The sequence below is a fragment of the Lissotriton vulgaris genome, unplaced genomic scaffold (genome assembly GCF_964263255.1).
Source record: "Lissotriton vulgaris unplaced genomic scaffold, aLisVul1.2 SCAFFOLD_3625, whole genome shotgun sequence".
Lineage (NCBI taxonomy): Eukaryota > Metazoa > Chordata > Amphibia > Caudata > Salamandridae > Lissotriton > Lissotriton vulgaris.
In genome coordinates this window covers 51,682-71,630 of record NW_028254808.1, presented here as the reverse complement: position 1 = coordinate 71,630, position 19,949 = coordinate 51,682, and the positions used below count along the sequence as shown (strand labels likewise).

Below are 19,949 nucleotides of genomic sequence, written 5' to 3'. Positions count from 1 at the left end.
AAATTATTATATGAATATATCGATGCCATGGAGGCCAAAGATTGCTATGTATGTATGCAATTGCCGGCTTCTGTAGATGAGGGCATCCGATATCATCATCTCCCACTGACTTATGGGATAACATGTAGTTTACTGCTTAGTATATTTTATGGTAGAGAAGGATTTGAGTACTACTTTTCAAATTATGATTCGGTACTGCCTGAAGTTCCGAATTATAAACAAATGAATAAGTGGGACTATTACAAAAAGGAGGATAGACTAGCCAAATTCTTTCTTCCTTGGGATACATTAGATACATCATACGCACGCAGAAATAATCTGACTTGCAAAGTGTCAGAGATAGAGAAAAAGTTCATAGGACAAGTAGATGACCGATACAGAAGGCAGAAGATTCTAAAAATGTCAGGACAGTGGAAAACTGATTGGACCGAAGAAGAGAAGGCACATAAAAAGAAAGGGAGCAATGGTCCAATAGCCTTGGATAGAACGCAGAAAGGAAAGTTATGTTTAACTCGAAGCAAGACATATTATGAGAATGTATTTGTAGGTGAAGTTAATTGCGAACATGCTTTTAGATTAGAGTACTACACGAAAGATTTCATGAAGGAGATGCAAGTGATTCCTAATGTATATTTTGTATGCGGAAGAAATGCCTATGTAAAACTGCCTGACAATTGGTATGGTTCGTGTTACTTGGCAATTGTCTTACCCAAAATATATCATGCAAAGGATTTAGCGATCATAGAAGGAAAGGCTTCGACAAGAATGAAAAGAGAAGTAGAAGATGCAGAAGTAGTAGGAGATGTATTTGGAGCGATGTTTCCTATGTTAGGTCTAATACTTAACGATGTTAAGATCAGGAGACTAGCTACAGTCGTAGATAGATTGTCTGCAAGTACTGCAAGGTCATTAATGCTAGTAGAAGGCGAGATGCAATCGATTAGAGCAATGGTTCTTCAGAATCGACTTGCTCTTGATGTGCTATTAGCAAAAGAAGGCGGAGTTTGCAAGGCTTTGAAGGTTCAGGAATGTTGTACTTATATTCCTGATAATTCAAAACCACTTGAGAAGGTCATAAGAAACATTACACAGATACATCAAGAAATCGAAGATTTGACAAAAATAAATGTTTGGGAAAAAGTAGGTCATGGAGTAGGAAAGGTTGGAAGTTGGTTTGCCAACCTTGGTAAAAGCATTGTATGGTATATATTAAAACCTGTATTAATAGTATTAATTTGTATAATCACATTGTTAGGATTTGTGAAACTATATAAATGGTATAGGACGAACCGGTTACAAAGATCTATGAGAGAACAAGAAAGGAGATTAGCTGCTTTACAAGATCAACAGTATAAAAGTTTAGGAGCACTTGAAATGATGAAAAGAGGAAATGATGTAACTAGTTCTGTGTAAAGGTGCTATTCAAATTGCATTTAGTGATGACTCCTAAAAGTCATCAAAGGGGGGAACTGAGAGAGCGCAATTTGAATAAAACGTATATCCGAGTCATATTTACAAGCATATCGTATAAACGTAGGAATGAAATGTATATCGAACGTGAAGTTGACGCTTATAGCATAAAGTTAACAGATGTGACCAAAATAATATAGGAAATGTAACTGTATTTACTCTTGAAAATGCATTAGATTTAGAAGGCCCGTATACGTAGTGGGCTAATGTAGAAATGTGTAGAAATGCTCACGAACAGAAGAACGTGCAAAGTAGAATTCATGTACGTGTGTAACTTTAAATGCAGAAACGGCGAGAAATGTAACATGGAGAAATGTGAAGAGAGCATATATATAACGATGTAACAAATGAGAATATAAAGTTATATTCTACGTAATTTGTATTCTATATTCACATATAAGCAAGGGATTTGCTAAATGCGATCATATATAAATGTATGTTAAAGGTTATACTGTGTAGAAGAAGTTTGTAGGAATGTTAGAAGAGTTTTAGGTCATTTGTGATTATAACCTGACTGACCAAGGGTTCGCAGGAGTGTAGTCCGCTGTTGGTAATTTAGTGGGCTCACAGGAGTCGTGAATAGCCTTCACTTGAATGTGCGAGACAAAGAGTCTAGTTCTTGTTAGATTTAAGGTGACAATGTCGGACGAAGTTTATTGCCTAAACATGAGAGGAGACGATAGGAATTTGAGTCTTGTTTTGAAATGACCATTCACAAGACCAAGAAAGGTTACGTATATAGTCGTAAAGAGTAAAGTTCTGATAAGGTGATAGATTTTGCTCCGAAAGTGTCAAAGGTAAAGTCAAATGAAGTCACCAGCAAGAAGACGAAGATGGCGTTTAAGGAGAAAGGTCAACTTAACGGACGACGCAAAGAGACGAAGCCATGGAGAGAGCTGAAAATGACATCATGGGGGAAAGTCCGTGGTGGGCGTCGAAGGGGCGTTCCACCCACACTGTGATTGTGTATTTTAGGGACAGCACCCCGGGGAGAAGATAGCGAATTGCTCAGAGCGAAGGGGAAGGCGAAGAAAGAGCAGATGACTTGAGTAGATGCGCTGAGAAAGATCAGAGCGCAAGAGAGCAGTAGGCCGAGGACCCTTAGAGATCGGATGGGTAGGCAGAGAGGGTACTGCTTCTTAAACTTAAGTTACCTTTAGAGGCTATGAGAGTTTGAACTTCTTAGGGAGTCAAACTGCTGACACCTTTTTTAGGGTACTAGAAACTTGCGAAGTAGGGATGTCACTTAGCATAGAGTAGGGACAGATTTAACTTGTATTTTCTTTCTTTTTGTAGATGACGCAACGGAACCACATCATATCTATGTTTTTAATTTGTTGATTCTGGAACTGACTTTAATTGTATTCGTTTGTAGATTGAGGTTCTTTAGGGAATTTATGTTCCTTCTAGTTCCTGTATATTTGCTGAATTTTATTCTGAGAGGATTGTATTTGCAACTTTTCTTAATTTTATATTAAAACTTTTAAACTTCATCAGTTGTAAGTGGTTCTTCAGAGTTGCATCAGTTTATGGGGTTTATCTAACCCATGCAGGGGTTGTCTTTTACTCAATGACAGATAACAACCGATCCAAAATTGACGAATGAGATAAGTTATCAAATTGATCATAAAAGATATTAAAATCTCATTCCCCGCACTGCTCCATGATCGCGGCCCTACCGGCGATAGTGGAGTAGTAATCCACTCTCTACAGAGGAAGGGGAATTTCCTTCCCCCCTGCACCTGTACTCCTGTTAAAAAAAAAACCTGGAGAAGGACTCACCAAAACAGTTCCTCTCCCTCAATGAGCTGGAAGCAAATGGCTTACAGCGCCTCCCCGGCTTCACTTAATACAGTCGCCGGCTGTGAGCGCACCAACGTCATCAGATCCCCAAGGGCAGGGGGAGCAGTCCGGGTGGCAGTGAAAGCGCTTCCGCTGCCATCCCAAGTGGAGTCATTTGGGCTTGTGCCCCACTGGGGGAGCACCAGGGCTTCCCCCTTAGGCCAATGTCAGATTGTAATGGTTACGTACTCGGCACAGCAGCACCGCTGCCAAGGACGTAACCGTTATGTCCTTGGCACCCAAGGGGTTAAAGCATACATGCTTTGTGAGCCTGACAGAAACATCTGTTGCCTAGGTAATGGCACTTCCGAAGATGCAAAGTTGTTTTGATGCATGTTTCAGAACAAAATATAATGAGGGGCATGTAAAAAAACAAAAATACCAGCAGCAATGCATGTGCAGTAAATTGCAACGCGGTGCAACAAAACCAGTTTCTGCACTTCAGAATATCGCTAAGGAAAACCAAACAGTACACGTGTCACAGGTAACATATAAAAACTGCCCATGCAAATCACACTGTGCACAAGACAATATCTGATAATGTGCCACAGTCATGAAGCATCAGGAGAGATTCCGCACTTGAGAAAATAAAACACACGCACACTAACACAAGTCAGCAATTACACTCCAACCAAGAAAGCGGTTCACAGTGAAATAAACATGGCAAATGAACTGTGAAAGCATATACATACCAAGTTTCACTATATAGTCACAGAAAGTTTATGATGGAGATGTAACAGAAGCCAGAACTCTCGACTATAGCACCTGGGGAATACACAGGCCTTATGAAAAAAAAACAGCGCTGTATAAAAGGAATATTTTCACAGAAAGCTAGAACAATCGTGATGCCTCTTAGTTTCTGGGAAGACACCACTGAACTGTGCGGGAGACAACCATGGACCGTGAAAAGTAAATGCAGCTGAGTAGGGGAAGCAAGTTGGGGGCCAGGGGGGCAAAGGAGGGCTGTGACTATTAATTTAGAAGACACACTCACGAGCTGCAGCAGCAACAGTGAGCTATCGGAACAGAGGAGCTGGGTGGAATGTGAAGATAAAAAAAACACAAATCCTGGAGCATTGGCAGCAAAAAGCCGAGGGCCAGATGTGCGACCCTTTTTTGATGCCGCAGACAGGAGATCCTCCCGTTTGCGACTTCAAAAACAAATGTAATGGCAATCAATCAATCAGGTCATTTATAAAGCATGCTACTCACCTGTGAGGGTCTCAAGGCACTGGGGGGGCAGCTCCAGTTCAGTTGAAGTGCCAGGTCTTGAGGCTCTTCCTGAAGGTATGTAGGTTCGGGGAGCGTCTGATGTTTGCTCGGAGTCCGTTCAAGGTCTTGGCTACGACGTAGGAGAAGGCTCGCCCGCCAGCTCTGTTTCTGCAGATGCAGGGGGTCTCTGCTAGGGCGAGGTCAGCGGAGTACGTGGAAGGAGACACTCTTGTTGAGGTAGTTGAGTCCAATGTTGTGGAGGGATTTGTAGGCATGGGTGAGAAGTTTGAACATCACTCTCTTCTCACCGGGGAGCCAGTGGATGTCACGTAGGTGTTGGGTCATGTGTTTGTTTGGAGGTGTCCCGAGTACAAGTCTGGCTGCGGTGTTCTGGATGGTTTGGAGTTTGTGTAGCAGAGTTCTGTTGATTCCTGCGTAGAGGGCGTTGGCGTAGTCCAGTCTGCTGGTTATGAGCGCGTGGGTGATGGTCTTTCTGCATTCAGGGGGTATCTATTTGAAGGTCTTTAAGAGGATGCAAAGGCAGTTGAAGCTAGTGGGGGCGACGGAGTTGATCTGGCGGGTCATGGTGAGGGAGGAGTCCAGGATGATGCAGAGGTTCCTTGCGTGGTCTGTAGGGGTGGGTGGACTCCCGAGGGCAGTGGGCCACCAGGTTCTGTCCATGCAGAGTTGGAAGGTCCTAGGATGAGGAACCCAGTCTTCTCCAAGTTGAGCTTCAGGCAGCTCTCTTTCATCCAGGCCACAACGTCTTTCATTCCTTCCTGGAAGCCGAGTCTGGTGTCATCCGGGTTCTTCGTGAAAAATAGGATGAGATGGGTGTTGTCGGTTTATGGAATTATGCTGAACTCATGCTGTCTGACGATGGTGGCGAGAGGGGCCATGTAGATGTTGAATAGCGTTGGGCTGAGTGACGATCCTTTGGGTACACTGCAGTTGATCTCTGTGGGTTCGGAGAGGAAGGGAGGGAGTCTGAGCCTCTGGGCCCTGCTGGAGAGGAAGGATCAGATCCAGTTGAGGGCTGTTCCTCGTGTCCCAGCGTCAAGGAGTCTGGCTGAGAGCGTGTGGTGTGAGACGATGTTGATGGCTGCGGAGAGGTCAAGTAGGATGAGGGCAGCAGTGTGTCCCTGGTCGAGCAACATGCGGATGTCATCGGTGGCGGTGAGGAGGGCGGTCTCGGTGCTGTGGTTGCTGCGGAATCTGGACTAGGAGGTGTCTAGGATGGAGTTCTCTCTTCAATGAAGGCTGTCAGCTGAGCATTTACGAGTCTCTCTGTGTCTTTGGCAGCAAAGGGGAGCAGAGAGATGGGACGGTAGTTTTTCAGGTCCGTCGGGTCAGCCGAGGGCCTGTTGAGGAGGGGCTTGACTTCCGCCCGCTTCCAGTCGTCAGGGAAGATGCCGGATTTGAAAGAGGCGTCCATGGTCGCAGTGACGTGTTCCAACATGGCGGGAGTCCAGGTAGTGACGGTCGGCTTGTTGTCGGTGGTGGGGGGGGGGGGGGGAGTAGTGTCCGGTGTCTGTCCACTGAAGGTGTCGTAGAGGGCCTTGATTTTCACATGAAAGTAGGAGCTGAGCTTGTTGCAGAGTTCCTGGGATGGTGACACGTCGGTGGCTTTGCTGGGGGTTTGGTGAATTGTTGTATAACGTTGAAAAGTTCTTTAGCGTTGGTTGAGTTGGTGTTGATCTTGTTCTTTATGAAAGTCCGCTTTGTGTTCCTCATCTGCCATTGGTATTCCTTCGGGGCGCTCTAGTAGTTGTATCTAGGGTTGCTGCGTGGTGTGGCTGAATCGGATGTTAGTTCCTCCTGCGAAGATGGGGTTGAGGGTGTGTCCTGCTATGTGCGTGGGTGTGGCATGTATAAATACTATTTTGCGAGTCACTGACTTGCAAAATAGCATTTGTGACTCTCGCTATTAGGAAGGGGTGCCCCTTCCTAATGCGAGTTTGAATGCCATGTACAATTGTTTTGCGACTGCATTTAATGCCATAAAACACTCGCAGTTCACCACCTACTTCAAGTAGGTGGTACAGCACTCTCAAATGGGAAGGGTGAGTATGTGAGAAAATATTTTAAGAGCAAACAGAGGTCCCAGGGACCACTGTCTGCCCTTAAAAAATGAAACTGAAAAGTTTAATTTTCTTTTTTTAAATGTATCCCATTTTCCTTTAGGAAAACAGGATAAATTTTTTTTTAAAACTGCTTTATTGAAAAGCATCCAAGACATGGAGGTCTGCTGACCCCAGCTGGCCACCATCCCTGGAAGTGCCAGCCATTCCCAATGGGGTTGCAAATTGCGACAGCCTCATTAATAGAGTAGCCCGTCGATCCCCCTGACAGACCGTGAGGCTGTCTTCCTTTGAGATTCACTCTCAACCTGCCAGCCACAATCGGGTTCGGCGAGCAGGATACGAACTTGCTCCGCGATCGGGAGTGAATCCAACTCTCCCAACCCCGATTCTCACAGCTAATTGAAAAACGCGTGTGTTTGGCCACATCACAGCCATTTCTGTCCCCGGGATTTCCACGGGACCAAAACCACTCAAATCCGGGCCCAGCAGTCTAAATATAGCTCGGAACTAACAACTACATTACCAGAAGTTCACTACACTAATTGGCAGTTGTGGACCTCCGGCGATTGATTACCAACCATCGGCCCTAAGCACTGCCCACGACCCAGTCCTGATGAAGATCCATTAGCAACCTGGATCGAAACGCCGTCGACCTTCCAGCGCAAATATTGGCACGAAATACGAAGCGGTTGAACATATTGAATACGTTTAAAATGAACTTCTAATCTGTCTTGAACAGCCGTATATCAATGAATACACTGTATATTTACTCACCAGTCACTTTGCGCCACTCACGCTGTTTCACATTGTCACCTGCGTCGCTATATTGGTTTTCACTGACACACCTAGAGCACCACATACAATTTGGGTTGTCTTTTCAATTATTGTGATTTATATACTGAAGTGCTGCTACAACTATATTTTTGTTCCTTTTCCATAATATCTTTTATACATAAAATGATGCTTTTAGCACATGTCAGAATTATATAGTCTCCTTGTTTCCTTTCAGATAATGTATTTACATATATTCACTAACTGTCTTTAATTTATACCAGTTGGGATATTGTTGTTCTTACACTATTACGCCCCAAACCCAACACGGTTGACGGGTACCTTACTCCTGTTTTATCTACAACAACAAGCCTCATTAATATGCATGAGACATGCAATTTGCAATCCCATTGGGAATGTCTCAGATGTAAATGTAAATGTAAATGTACAGGAATTTATATAGCGCAAATCACCGAGCGGTTTCTAAGCGCTTACTTAGGGAACCCGTCCTGGTATTCCCCTGTGAGATAACCCCGGCAGGGTATCCGCAAGGTGAAAGCCAGGCATCCCGCCGCGAGGGGCCGTTGTGGAGATTAAGCAAGCTATTGCCCAGAGTCGCAGAGTGTGAACCCGTGAATTGAGTAGGCACCGGAGCGAGCATTGTCGACTCCATGGACATTTTAGGACTCAAGACCCCGCCGAGCCAGGAATTGAACCCTGGTCCCGGGCTGACCTCTGTTTCCAGGTCTGCCTCCTCTAACCAGTGAGCCACATTTCTCCACGTTGACACTGTTGTGCATGCCAATCAGCTAGCCGCAAATTGCGAGTCGCAAATGAGACGGAATTTGCAACTCGCTAATTGACCTGGAAGTACCTCTGGCACAAATGTGCTATCTAGCAAGCGATATTCATAGGCACCACTTGTTCCTATAGTGCTATTATGTTAAACATTATATAGCCTTACAAAGTAGCAACAATATAGGTATACCATAGTTAGATGACGAGTGCAAGACCCGAAGCAAGTGAATACTAAGCCATTACAAACCACCCCATTAGGCAGATACAAAATTTGCCTGGTGTTCCGTAAGAACTGTGTTATGTAGAATAAAAGATGTTTTCAATGCACTATATTTCTTATTCAAGCAATTTGTTAATTCACCCACATTCTCAGGCGTGTTTATCCTGGTTCTTGAAAGAGAAAAGAGTAGAAACTCCACCACATGCAAAAAAACATTTGAATATGGAAACACTTCACAACTTTATTCCAACCCAAAATGAAAATATACAAGCACTCATACAAACAAACGCTAACTGTTCCGCACAGTATCAACATGAAAAATGCCTCCCAAACATCCGCCATCATTGGCTCATATCCACACTTAACTAAATATGATAAATCAAGTCTTTCACTACCGACTACCAACAATTTATTCACCCAGTAATTTGTCACGCCTTGTTGAACCCAATAGCATTAGCGTTCGAAACCTCCATCCATAGTCAAAAGCCTCAACACCGCTTAACTTGTCACAAAGCACATGGCACCCACATTTTATATTGAAACACTTCAAACACTTCAAACCACTTACTTCTGTGTGGCATAAAATGTTACTACACTCTCCACATGATCTGCCAAAGAACTCACCAGCAGTTCAATCTCCCTTTTTATAAAAACTTCCACTACCCCTGGGTAACATTCAGCGCTGTTACACATCTACATTCAGTCATCATCTTGAATGGTGTGATCACTCTATGGACTGATGGAATAATTTCTTGGGTAGTCTATAGTGAAAGACCTGATTTATCACATTAGTTTGGTGTGAATGTGAGTCCATGACACCGGATGTATGGGGGCAATTGTTGTGTTGAGACTGCGCTCTCGGTCTGCCCAAACCAGTGATGCCCACTTCCCTGTTCTCCATGCAGGCTCCATTACAGCCTTCATGGAGAACATGCCCACCCCTCCAGCCCCTGGCTGATCGCTGTGTCCCGGTGCTCAGACAAATCACAACGTTGCATTGCAGCTTTGTGATTGGCTTAGGGGAGGGAGCCTGACTGCCTGCTTCCTGTTCCTGTAGTCAAAGACACGAGAGCAGAGGCAGCCACAAGGGATCCGCCTCAAGGTAAGTTTTTATTTTGCCCCCATGCAACACCACCCGGGACAACCCCATGCAGCCCCTCCTCACAACCCCATACCCGCCCCCCCACCTTTGACCCATGCCGGCCCCTGCTGTTATTTGGCCTCACAGATGGCACCTGCTGCACTTCAAACTCGGGCAGAGTTCCCCTTTACGTTGGAAGCAACGAGTGACTGCATCTGCCTTCAAGGAAATGTCTGAGTCTGAGAAGGCCAATGGAACCCCCTTTCCTACCTCTAGAGGGCTTCCCTTACTTTGTGTGCGGACAGTGCGCTACCAATTTGTGAGACACTGACAGTGCGCCCTCTTTAAGGCCTCTTTGCCTCGACTCCCAGGCCCATAAAATGATGCAAGGGCCAAGTGTTTCCCTCATTTGCGTAGGGCCACACCCCCATGCAGATGAGAAAATGACCCATTAAGAAAGCACCTGCGCCGCATTTGCAAAGGCACCACCTGCATTACAGAAGGGGCTGCACAAGCGTCCATGACCCCCTTCTGTAATACTGCAGTGCCAGTGGGCAGAAAACGGGTGCACATGACCATTGCGCCCCTCAGGCACTTTATGTAATACATCCTCTAATCCAGGGGTCTCCAATCCGGTCCTGGACGGCCGGATGCATGCCAGATTTTTAAAATTACTACATGTATCTCAATGGGGATATCCAAATAATCTGACATGGAGACCCCTGCATCTGTAACATAATGTATTGTGGCAGAAAATACATGATATGTTCTACAACTGCTAGAAGAGTTTTTACATCTATATAATCTAACCCATTTAGTGAGTGCTCCTGCTGACCAGTGCTACTGACACATTGCATTCCTCAAAGTTAGCCATCACTATGCAGGTGTTTCACTTCCTTACCTGGGGAGTCACAGGCAAGGATTGTTGGAAAAGTGTTGTCGTCATGAATAAAGATTAGTTCTCAAAAACATTGATTTACCGTTTTTTCTCAAATGTTACATTTACAACATTGCTTGAACAAATCCGTAGTCATAACAGTTTGCATTTTGTTATTCTTCAAAGTGACCTCTGGGAAAAGGAAAGGAAAATTGAATGTCTTCAACATGCACTCCAAGAAAATGAGAAAGACACTAAAAACTTACAAGTGAAATGCAAGCATCTTCAAGAGGAGAACGACAGCCTAAACCGCATAATCGACTCTTTAAATGACAGAGTGATAAAGTTAGAAGCTGAACATGATAAAAACCTTGACATAATTAGTACTCTGCAAAAAGTACCAGTTATACACCCCGACCCTACTCCTTTGCCTGTTCCCATTCCTCCAAAACATCTTTTGGAGCCCCGCAAAGTCACCAGTCTATTGAGAGTCGCTCGAGAACTTAATATTTGTAACCAGCACCTCAAAGTTTCTGTTGGCCGTCACCTGTCGGACCTTTCTCGCCGTATGAACGATCTAGGAAACACTGTACTTAAAATGAAAGACTTCGAACTGGGTGCAGCAAAGGAAACCGAGGAACTTCGTGCTCTCTACCAAAGGGAAGCCCTGGAGAGGAAACTTCTTTACAACCAGCTTCAAGAGCTACGGGGAAACATCAGGGTCTTCTGTCGATGCCGACTGGACACACAGTCACAGAACTGTTTGGAATTTCCTTCGGATGATGAAATTCAAGTTAACCAAAATGGCAGCAGAAAAAGGTTTTCCTTTGACAAAGTCTTTTCCCCTCAAAGCACTCAGGTATTTGTCTAATTTGTTATTTGCTTTATGTGTATTGCTAATGATTGGTCCTGGGTGCACTCCTGGGCAGAGTTTATAAAATATACAGTATAACACATGGCTACTTGCAACAAGCATTTACAATGCAACGGTCTCGCCTTTGCAAAAGTTAGAGCAATTGGCATTGTAAATGACACATTTTTTGTTTATGTATTGGTTTTGAAAACAGATAAATAAATGACATTGTCATTTGCAATGTCAATAGCTCAAACTGGCGTAAATAACCAAGAGGCAAAATAAAAATATATACGTTCCCTAGTAATTGACGTATAATATGCAGTAATATAACATTATGAGACATAACATAACATAACACGCCCCCTTTGGAGGCCACGCCCACCGACCCCTCCCCTTTAAAATGTGCCTCCCCCGGAAGTGCAGCGGACGAGCGCAGCGGGTGCGCCGTTTGCGCGCCGAAGGCGCGCCTAAGGAAAGCCCGTCTGCGCCCGTCCGCGACCAACCGAGACCAGAGGCCACTCACCCTGCCTCTCCTAATCAATATTCCCACTTGCAACTCACCGCTCTTCAAGGCAAGTGGTCACTACCTGCTACCACCATAGCTCGTATTTCCAATCTTGGACTATTAACTTCACACAATCAAGTCCATACCAACACCTTGCCCACGCCTCCAACTAACTGCTCTTCATACCTGCCTCCAACTGGCCTCCCCCCCACAGCAATAACTGCCATGTACCTTAATACGAGATTGGCAGTCAAACATCAGCTCGACCTTTTCACTTTACTCGAATCTCATAAACCCCATTTATTATTTCTCACCGAGACCTGGTTCTCGGACAGCTCTCTTCCCTCCCTGTTGGCAATACTCCCCCCGGACTATTACGCCATTCGAGCCGACCGCTCTTCCGGCAGACCTGGCGGAGGGGTCGCCCTAATCGCCCGTAAGGAACTCACATTCCACCCTCTGGTCTCCCCCTCCATGGGAGCTTCAGACTGTTTAGTGGTTCGCTCTCCTTCCCTCACTCCCCCTCTTACTTGTGTCCTTGTTTACCGACCCCCGTCCTCCCCTCAAACGTTCCTCCCCAGCTTCCAAGACCTAATGGCGACTCTGGTTGTTAACCATTCTTCCATCATAGTCCTGGGAGACTTCAACTTCTGGCCCTCCGACCCCGCGGAATGTGCAACTTCCAAAGAGTTCTCAGGCTCCCTTCAGTCGCTCAACTTTACATCAGTCGTCAATGCTCCCACGCACAGGCTGGGACACATCCTTGACCAAATCTGGCAACGTGATTGCCCGGTCACTTCTCTCTCTATTTCCCCTTGTCTATGGTCAGATCACTCACTGATCACCTTCTCCCTATCCCCTTTCTCATCACCTAAGCTCACTCCTGCGAGAAATGTCTGGGCGCGATCATGGAACCGCGTGGATGTCGAAGCTCTATCTACCTCCCTTTCCTCTTCCAGCCCCGACCTTACCGGGCTGCCTTCCTCTGGTCAGGTAGAAGCTATCAGCAACTGGCTGCGGGCTGGTTGCGATACCATCGCTCCTCTAAAACGCATCGCAACGAAACGCCCCAAAGATGCAAACCGCTGGTTCTCGGACGATCTAAAGATCCAAAAACTCACTCTCCGCCAAGCGGAACGGCAGTGGAGACGGAACTATTGCCCTATTGCTAAAACCCGGTATACTGATCTTCTTGCACAATATAAGAAAGCCATACTGGACACTAAGAAAACCTACTTTTCATCCAAAATCCAACTCGCGGAGAACCGGCCAAGAGAAATTTTCTCCATCGTCCAAGACCTCGCCTATTCCGACAGAGCCTCACTTAAACCTTCCCCCTCACAACCACTATGTGACTCCCTCAATCACTTCTTCCTAGATAAAATCAGTAAAATCAAAGCTATAATTCCCCCCCCCATCCCCGGCCTTCACTGACCCCTGCTGTCTTCCGGCTACAGCACACCTGGCTTCAATTCCTCCCCTCTCGACCGATTCATTTTTCTCCATCCTCCCGCTGGTCAAATCCGGCTCCCCGATGGACCCCTGCCCTGCCTATATCTTAAAGCAAATATACACCCACTGCACTTCACCACCCTTAGCGCTTCTTAACAGCTCGCTGGCCCAGGGCATTGTTACCCCAGCACTCAAATCGGCAGTGATCGTTCCGATTTTAAAAAAACCTGGGGCGGATCCTTCGGATCCAGTCAACTACCGCCCCATCTCCCTCTTGCCTTTCTTGGCAAAGGTATTGGAACGACTCGTAGTAAAAACCTTGAGTGAGTTTGTGGAGAGACATGGTGTTTTGGCCCCGAGACAGGCCGGTTTCCGACCAGCCCACTCAACTGAGTCCGTAATAATATCTGTACTGGACAACCTACGACAAGGAATGGATACTAACCAACCTCAGGCCCTGATCCTCTTGGATCTTTCCGCCGCATTCGACACGGTGGACCATACCATCTTACTTTCACGTGTCGAAGCGGCGGGAATCGGAGGAACAGCCCTGTTATGGCTATCCTCCTTCTTGAGCGGCCGGACTCAGGCGGTTCGCCTGGGAGAGTTCTCAGCTGACTTTCAACCCATCCAGTGCGAGGTCCCCCAAGGATCCTCTTTGTCCCCCCTATTATTTAACCTTTACATCACCCCCCTCATCTTTGCTTTACAGCAACTGGAGGTCTCTGTGTACAGCTACGCAGACGACCTCCAGCTCATTTTTTCCCTTTCCTCTTCCCCCGAGTCTATGTCTAATGTCCAGTCCATCATGACTTTCATCCAGGACTGGATGAATTTCAACCACCTGAAACTCAATCCCGCTAAAACGGAGTTGGTGTTGACAGGTGGTTGCTCCAGTCCCTGGTCCTCTTCTTTTTGGCCCCCTTCTTTAGGTTCCCCACCCACTCCTGTTTCTTCAGTCAAAACCCTTGGGTTCAAAATCAACAACCAACTCTCCCTACACTCTCAAGTCTCTGCTGTGGTATCCTCAGCCTTCCTCTCCCTCAGGACAATTCGCAGAGTCTCACGATTCTTCGCCCCCGACGCGCTCAAGTTAATACTCCTGGCCATGGTAACATCTCGCCTAGATTATGGCAATGCCCTCTACCATGGCATGCCCGACTATCTCATGAGGCGTCTTCAACTGGTTCAAAACCAGGCCGCTCGGCTGGTTTTTAACTTATCTAAATCACACCATGTAACTCCACTCCTTTTCTCCCTGCACTGGCTGCCTGTCCGGCAGCATGCCTTATTTAAGCTCGGCTGCACCATCTTTAAAGCCCGGACAGGCTCTGCCCCCTCCTTCATTAATTCTGCCATTCAAAACTATATTCCCTCACGAGATCTCCGATCCTCTTCTCACCACCTTCTCGTGGTCCCCCGCTTCAAACGGAAGAAGTGGGGGGGCTCCAAGTTTGCAACCGCGGGCCCAGCTTTCTGGAACTCCCTCCTATCTTCTCTAAGAACCTGCACCCAGTACCCTCTTTTTCGCAGAGACCTCAAGACCTTCCTCTTCACCCAAGCCTTCCCATCTTGAACGGTCACTTTCCCCACCTCTCCTACTCCCCGAGTAGCAGTTGCCTGTTAGCGCCAAGAAACCGCCAGGTGTACGAGCGCTATACAAATCCTTTCAAATTCAAATTCAAATTCAACAAAGAGTCCAGTTCTATGAAACAGCATCAGAAAGCACTATAACAAATGACACACCATCATAGCACATAACATCACAGCAGCATACAAAATAGTATAGCATAGCATAACAGGGTGACATTATAACAGCACAACTGAACACATGTTATAAGACGGCAAAAACAAAATCATTGCATTCTAAACCAAAGCATAACAGGTTGACATTATAACTGCACAACTGAAAACATGTTATAAGACGGCAAAAAAAATATATTCGAATTCTAAAGCAAAGCATAACAAGGATTAACAAGCAATGACTAGGAAGGGGAGGAGTGGTGGACACGAGGGAGGATGGGCGAAGTAGTAGCGAGAGACAGCATAGGTGTGTACTATGCGTTCCGGTCTTGCCCCTAAAACTGATGTGTCAATTACAAAGCACCTCTAAGGCTCTTTAGAACCAACTGTACTGCTCAGTTCCAGGATCCCTTCAACCGCCAAGCGTGTCAGCACTATAGCAATCCGAACACTACTTCCTAGGGTGTATCCCACCCAAAAAAGCTCCTGGAACATTAGGCCGCTTTCAATCCACCCTGTACTCGCCACATAACATTACGATCTGCTTACCTGCCCTCCATCCATGATCCATACACCCTGCAGTCTGTGACATGACATCCCTGCACCCCATCGAGACACCTTGCAGGCAGGCACCCTCCCTGGACCGCACGGGCTGTGATGACACCCCCATGCTGGCTGTAGACTGGCCCCCTGCGCAGGACATGCACAGTGAAGTTGGGCACAAGTACCAGGACACCATGATGTCTTATCTTAATATGCACAGTGGCTGCCTGAGCTTCTTACCGCCTGCACCCCGCCCACTCACCGGGCTAGGACACCAGGCTACTCCTCGGCACCCCGTCCACTCACAGAGCCTAAGCTGCAGCATCCCTCTGCACCTTGTCTACCCCACTGCAGGCTGTTACTCTGCCCTCTACAGCCGCTGCCCCTCACCTTCATCTCTCGCTCGCAGAAAGTGCCTCTGGTCCGGGAAAGGCTGCACGGATGGCTGAAAATCCTGCTCGCCCTCCTCCTAGGGGTCCCGGGAAGCTGCCTACTCCTCCTCCATGGGCTCCTCTCCCAGCGCTGAGGCTGCACACCTTTTGACCAGCAGCTTCTTGGCGGCCTTGTCCTGGCCCAGCTTTACAGTCATTGTGAAAAAGAGAGAGCATAGGCTTGAGCTGTGGGCGGTGACTGGGGTCAGGGCTGACAAGGGTTAGGAGTTGAGATTCCCTCAGAATCCAACCCAGACAAGTTTGACGAGGGCTCTTCCCAACATGGCGGCTGTTGTTTGCGACAATCCCTGCCGCCGTTTCGAAGGAGCAACTTCAGGGCAATTCATATTTGTTAGAAGAAATTGAAATTCTGCTTAAATTCTTGTCGGTAAGAACATTTTAATTTCATTTGGAATAGAAACCCAATAGACATATCAAATACAGTGAGCCAGAATAAAACAGTAATAATTTCATTCTGAATTTAGACGAGGTGGGCGATCACTATATGATAAATGCTTCATTTTTTGGGGCGTCCCCGAGTCCTGTCGCTTTTGGGGGGGTGAAGGGGGGGACAGACGTGCACCTCCCCCTTCTACTTTCGTCTCTTGTCAAAGCAGCATCGCCGCTGGTTCCCAACCTACCTTTAATGCTGTACACGTCTCTCTGAGCCCGAATATCTGTGTACACCGTGATCCTTGTAGCGCTGCGCAGATCAGGGCGCTATTCGGGCTCTGTCTGGTGCAGCTCAAGCTAGCAAACTAGATTTGATGGCGGACATTCGTGTACCCCCAAACCCTAATCCTGCCTGCATTGAGGGGTGCGGCTGTAACGAGCTGTGTGTGCGCAAGGAGAAAATGACAATTTTAATACATGTTTTATTCTGTTTGTGCATTACACACACAAATACACACACACACACAATATTATAGAGACAGCAGTGTCTTAAAATTAGCTACAGGCTTTTAACAACTTTAAAAAAAATCTGAACAAATGAGCAATGCTCTCGCACACACTGACATAAGTACACACTATCCGAATTATTTAAATGTATATTCTTCAGTTTGTATATAGTAAAAACTCAAGTTTCCCATACGTGTGTTTTAGTGTGTGCATAGATATGTATCTGAATATATAAAATATATATTTTGCATATTGTACATAAATACTTTATAATCACTCACATAAATATCTATGCTTAATGCAGAAATGAATCTATATATATATATATATATGTGTGTGTGTGTGTGTATATATACACATATATCTACATATATATATATATACATATATATACATATATATATATATATTCCCACATGTATTTAAAATTCATATATACACATAGTATATTCACGAACACACATACATCTTTATTGATTTATTTCAGACAGTTGGTATAGCACAGCTCACCCCGGGTGGGGCATCTTGGCGCTGCTCCTGTGAAGGATAGACATTCTAAAACAACCAAGGCTTGAACCTGTTCTTGAGGGCAGTGGGATCCGGGCAGGAACGGCAATGAAAAGGGCGTTTATTTGTGTGAAATGGGGCTGCATAATCTATGCTTGTTTAGATATGTAAATATTAACATTTGTAAGTGGTTCTACAGAGGCAGTTTAACATAGTTATACATTGGATATTATTTACCCACACACACACACATTCCATATGTAATCATAGGCGTGCAGATTCACGTTTGTGCACATTTCTGCTCGTGCCTGCAGTCTGCCCCCCCTCCCCGTTCCTCCTCTCACCTTTCCTTGAATGTGTGAATAACCTTGAATTAAACCCTCTCTGGTGACGGGCAGCTGGTGCCGATAGCGCCCCCCCACCTGTGACAGCTCCTCTTAATAACAGCTGAGAGTGTGTGTGCTTGTCGTATCCTTGGTTGTGTCTTCACAATAACCCCCAACGCCTGTCTCCGTGCAGGCGTGAATCTAATTGTCACGTCCATACTGTGTGTGTGTGCATGAGAGAGAGGGGGAGAGACACACTGTGAGAGGGATTGTGTGCGTGAAAGATAGAAAGACAGATTATGTGTGCGTGTGAGAGATTGTGTGTGTGTGTGTGCCAGAGAGAGAATTTGTGTTGTGCCTTTATGTGAAATTACAAGTTATATATACGGTGTTGGGTTTTGCAGCGCAGGGACGGTGTTGGATTTTGCAGCACTGGGCACCCTGCCACCCCCACCTGGCAGTCTCGCAGCCTTGTGCGGCTTCAGGCTTACAGCTTCAGGCCTACCGCTTCAGGCCTGGCGTTACCGGCGCTGCCCGTGATCCCCGCTCTACAGGCTCCGCAGTCTCCGCAAAGCTCCGTTCCATTCCGCCCCACACGTAGAGCCGGACCTGCCGGGCTCCCTGGCCCTCGGGCCCCGCCCAACGCAGATGGAGAAGATGCTGGCAGACGGTGAGGGCCTCAATGCGGGTACAACGGCAGCAGACCGATGTTAAAAGTAAACCGCGGGTGCCGCGATTATACTAAAATGAAAGAAATAGAAAAAACATCTATTTCTTTCATTTTAGTATAATTGCAGCACCCGCGCTTTAATTTTGAAATGTTAGAAGTAAATTGCGGGGACTATGATTATACTAAAATGAAAGAAATAGATGTTTTTTCTATTTCTTTCATTTTAGTATAATCGCGACACCCTCAATTTACTTCTAACATTTTAAAAGTATAGCGTGGGTGCCGCGATTATACTAAAATAAAAGAAATTTCTCTTTTAGCCCCGTCCTTTTCAGACGGGCTCGGCATGACTACTGCTGTGGTAAAAGGTTCATTATCTTCTTTATGGGGCGAAACAGATGGCCCCATAAAGAAGATAAGAAACCTTTTACGCCACCAGTAAGTCAAGTAAGCCAATCTGAAAAGGACGGGGCTAGAAGAGAAAGAAGAACATCACTAGGACCTCTTCTCCAATGGCTGGACACCGTTTAGCATGAACGGTGACGCCAGCCAATGGAAAAGAGGGTCAGAGTTTAACCTCGCTAGTGAAAAATACCCTACCTCTTTAAATCTTGCCAGCTCGACTGCGCATGTGCGCAGTCTTTCGCAGGCCAAGACCTAAAAATTTGCTCAGGGGCCACAGAGTACGGTCTGTGGTGTGACCGAGGGCTGCACTGATGTCAGCAGGGTTGGCGGTAGGGGGTCTGGGTGGGTCAGGGATTGTGTAAGGAGGTCAAAATAAATGTTAAATAAACAGGCAAACCACAAGGGAAAGTATAAATTATTGCATGTACATACACTAGATTAAATAATAAATCACTGTGTCCTTAAATTAAGTGAAATAAATAATTGCAAGTAAATACTCTAAGTGTAGGAGTTGTGTCTAATCAGCAGGGATTAATTTAAAATCCCAAATAACTGCTTTCCAGTAAAGCGCATCTGTTCCTTGCACTTCTTTGAGAGTACCCAAGGTCCCCTATGGGTGAGTCATGGACGTGACAAGTAGAATTTGATAGGTTACACCTAACTTTCACTTTGATAATCTTTTGATATAAGTATTTAATGATTTATGGCCTGATTTAGAGCTTAGCAGACAGGTTACTTTGTCATAAATGTCAAGGATATCCCACAAGCCTTACTACAGTTGCATTAGGTGCACTTGTAATAAGGCGAAGGGATACCAGTCAAGTTTGTGACAGAGCAATCTGTCTGCCGAACTCAAATTCATGCCCACAGCCTGTCGTTATTAGCCATCTTATTAATTATGATTACTGAACGCAAATACGAATAACAATAGGTATGTCCAGTAGACAACAGGAAAGGATCTCCTTACTGAAAGGTACCATGTTTACTCCACATTTATTAGCTGGTTCATTCAGTAGACCAAGAGCACAGTTGCACGTGCAAACTGAATCCACCATTTTCTACTAAAGACCACCCAACAGAGAAAGTGCTGAGATGTTGATAAGCCATCTTGGAGGAAGACACTCAGATTTAGACAACCTGGATACTAATCAACCAGGCATGAAACATTTGAGTAAAACAAGAGGTAAAGCAGGGCTGAGCTATCCAGTGAGCAAAAGCAAATGGCAGTGGTATCAATACATTTTAGGAAGGAGACT

At 45.8% G+C, this 19,949-nt stretch overlaps 1 protein-coding gene across 1 annotated transcript in view; it reads left to right on the top strand.

Moving 5' to 3' along the window:
• Positions 1-19,949, top strand: part of LOC147659411 (uncharacterized) — a 186,541-nt gene that overhangs the window by 133,748 nt on the left and 32,844 nt on the right. The window contains exon 8 of the mRNA XM_086951763.1: positions 10,542-11,214. Within this exon, the coding sequence (XP_086807889.1) occupies positions 10,542-11,214 (673 nt within the window). The remainder of the gene's footprint in view (positions 1-10,541; positions 11,215-19,949) is intronic.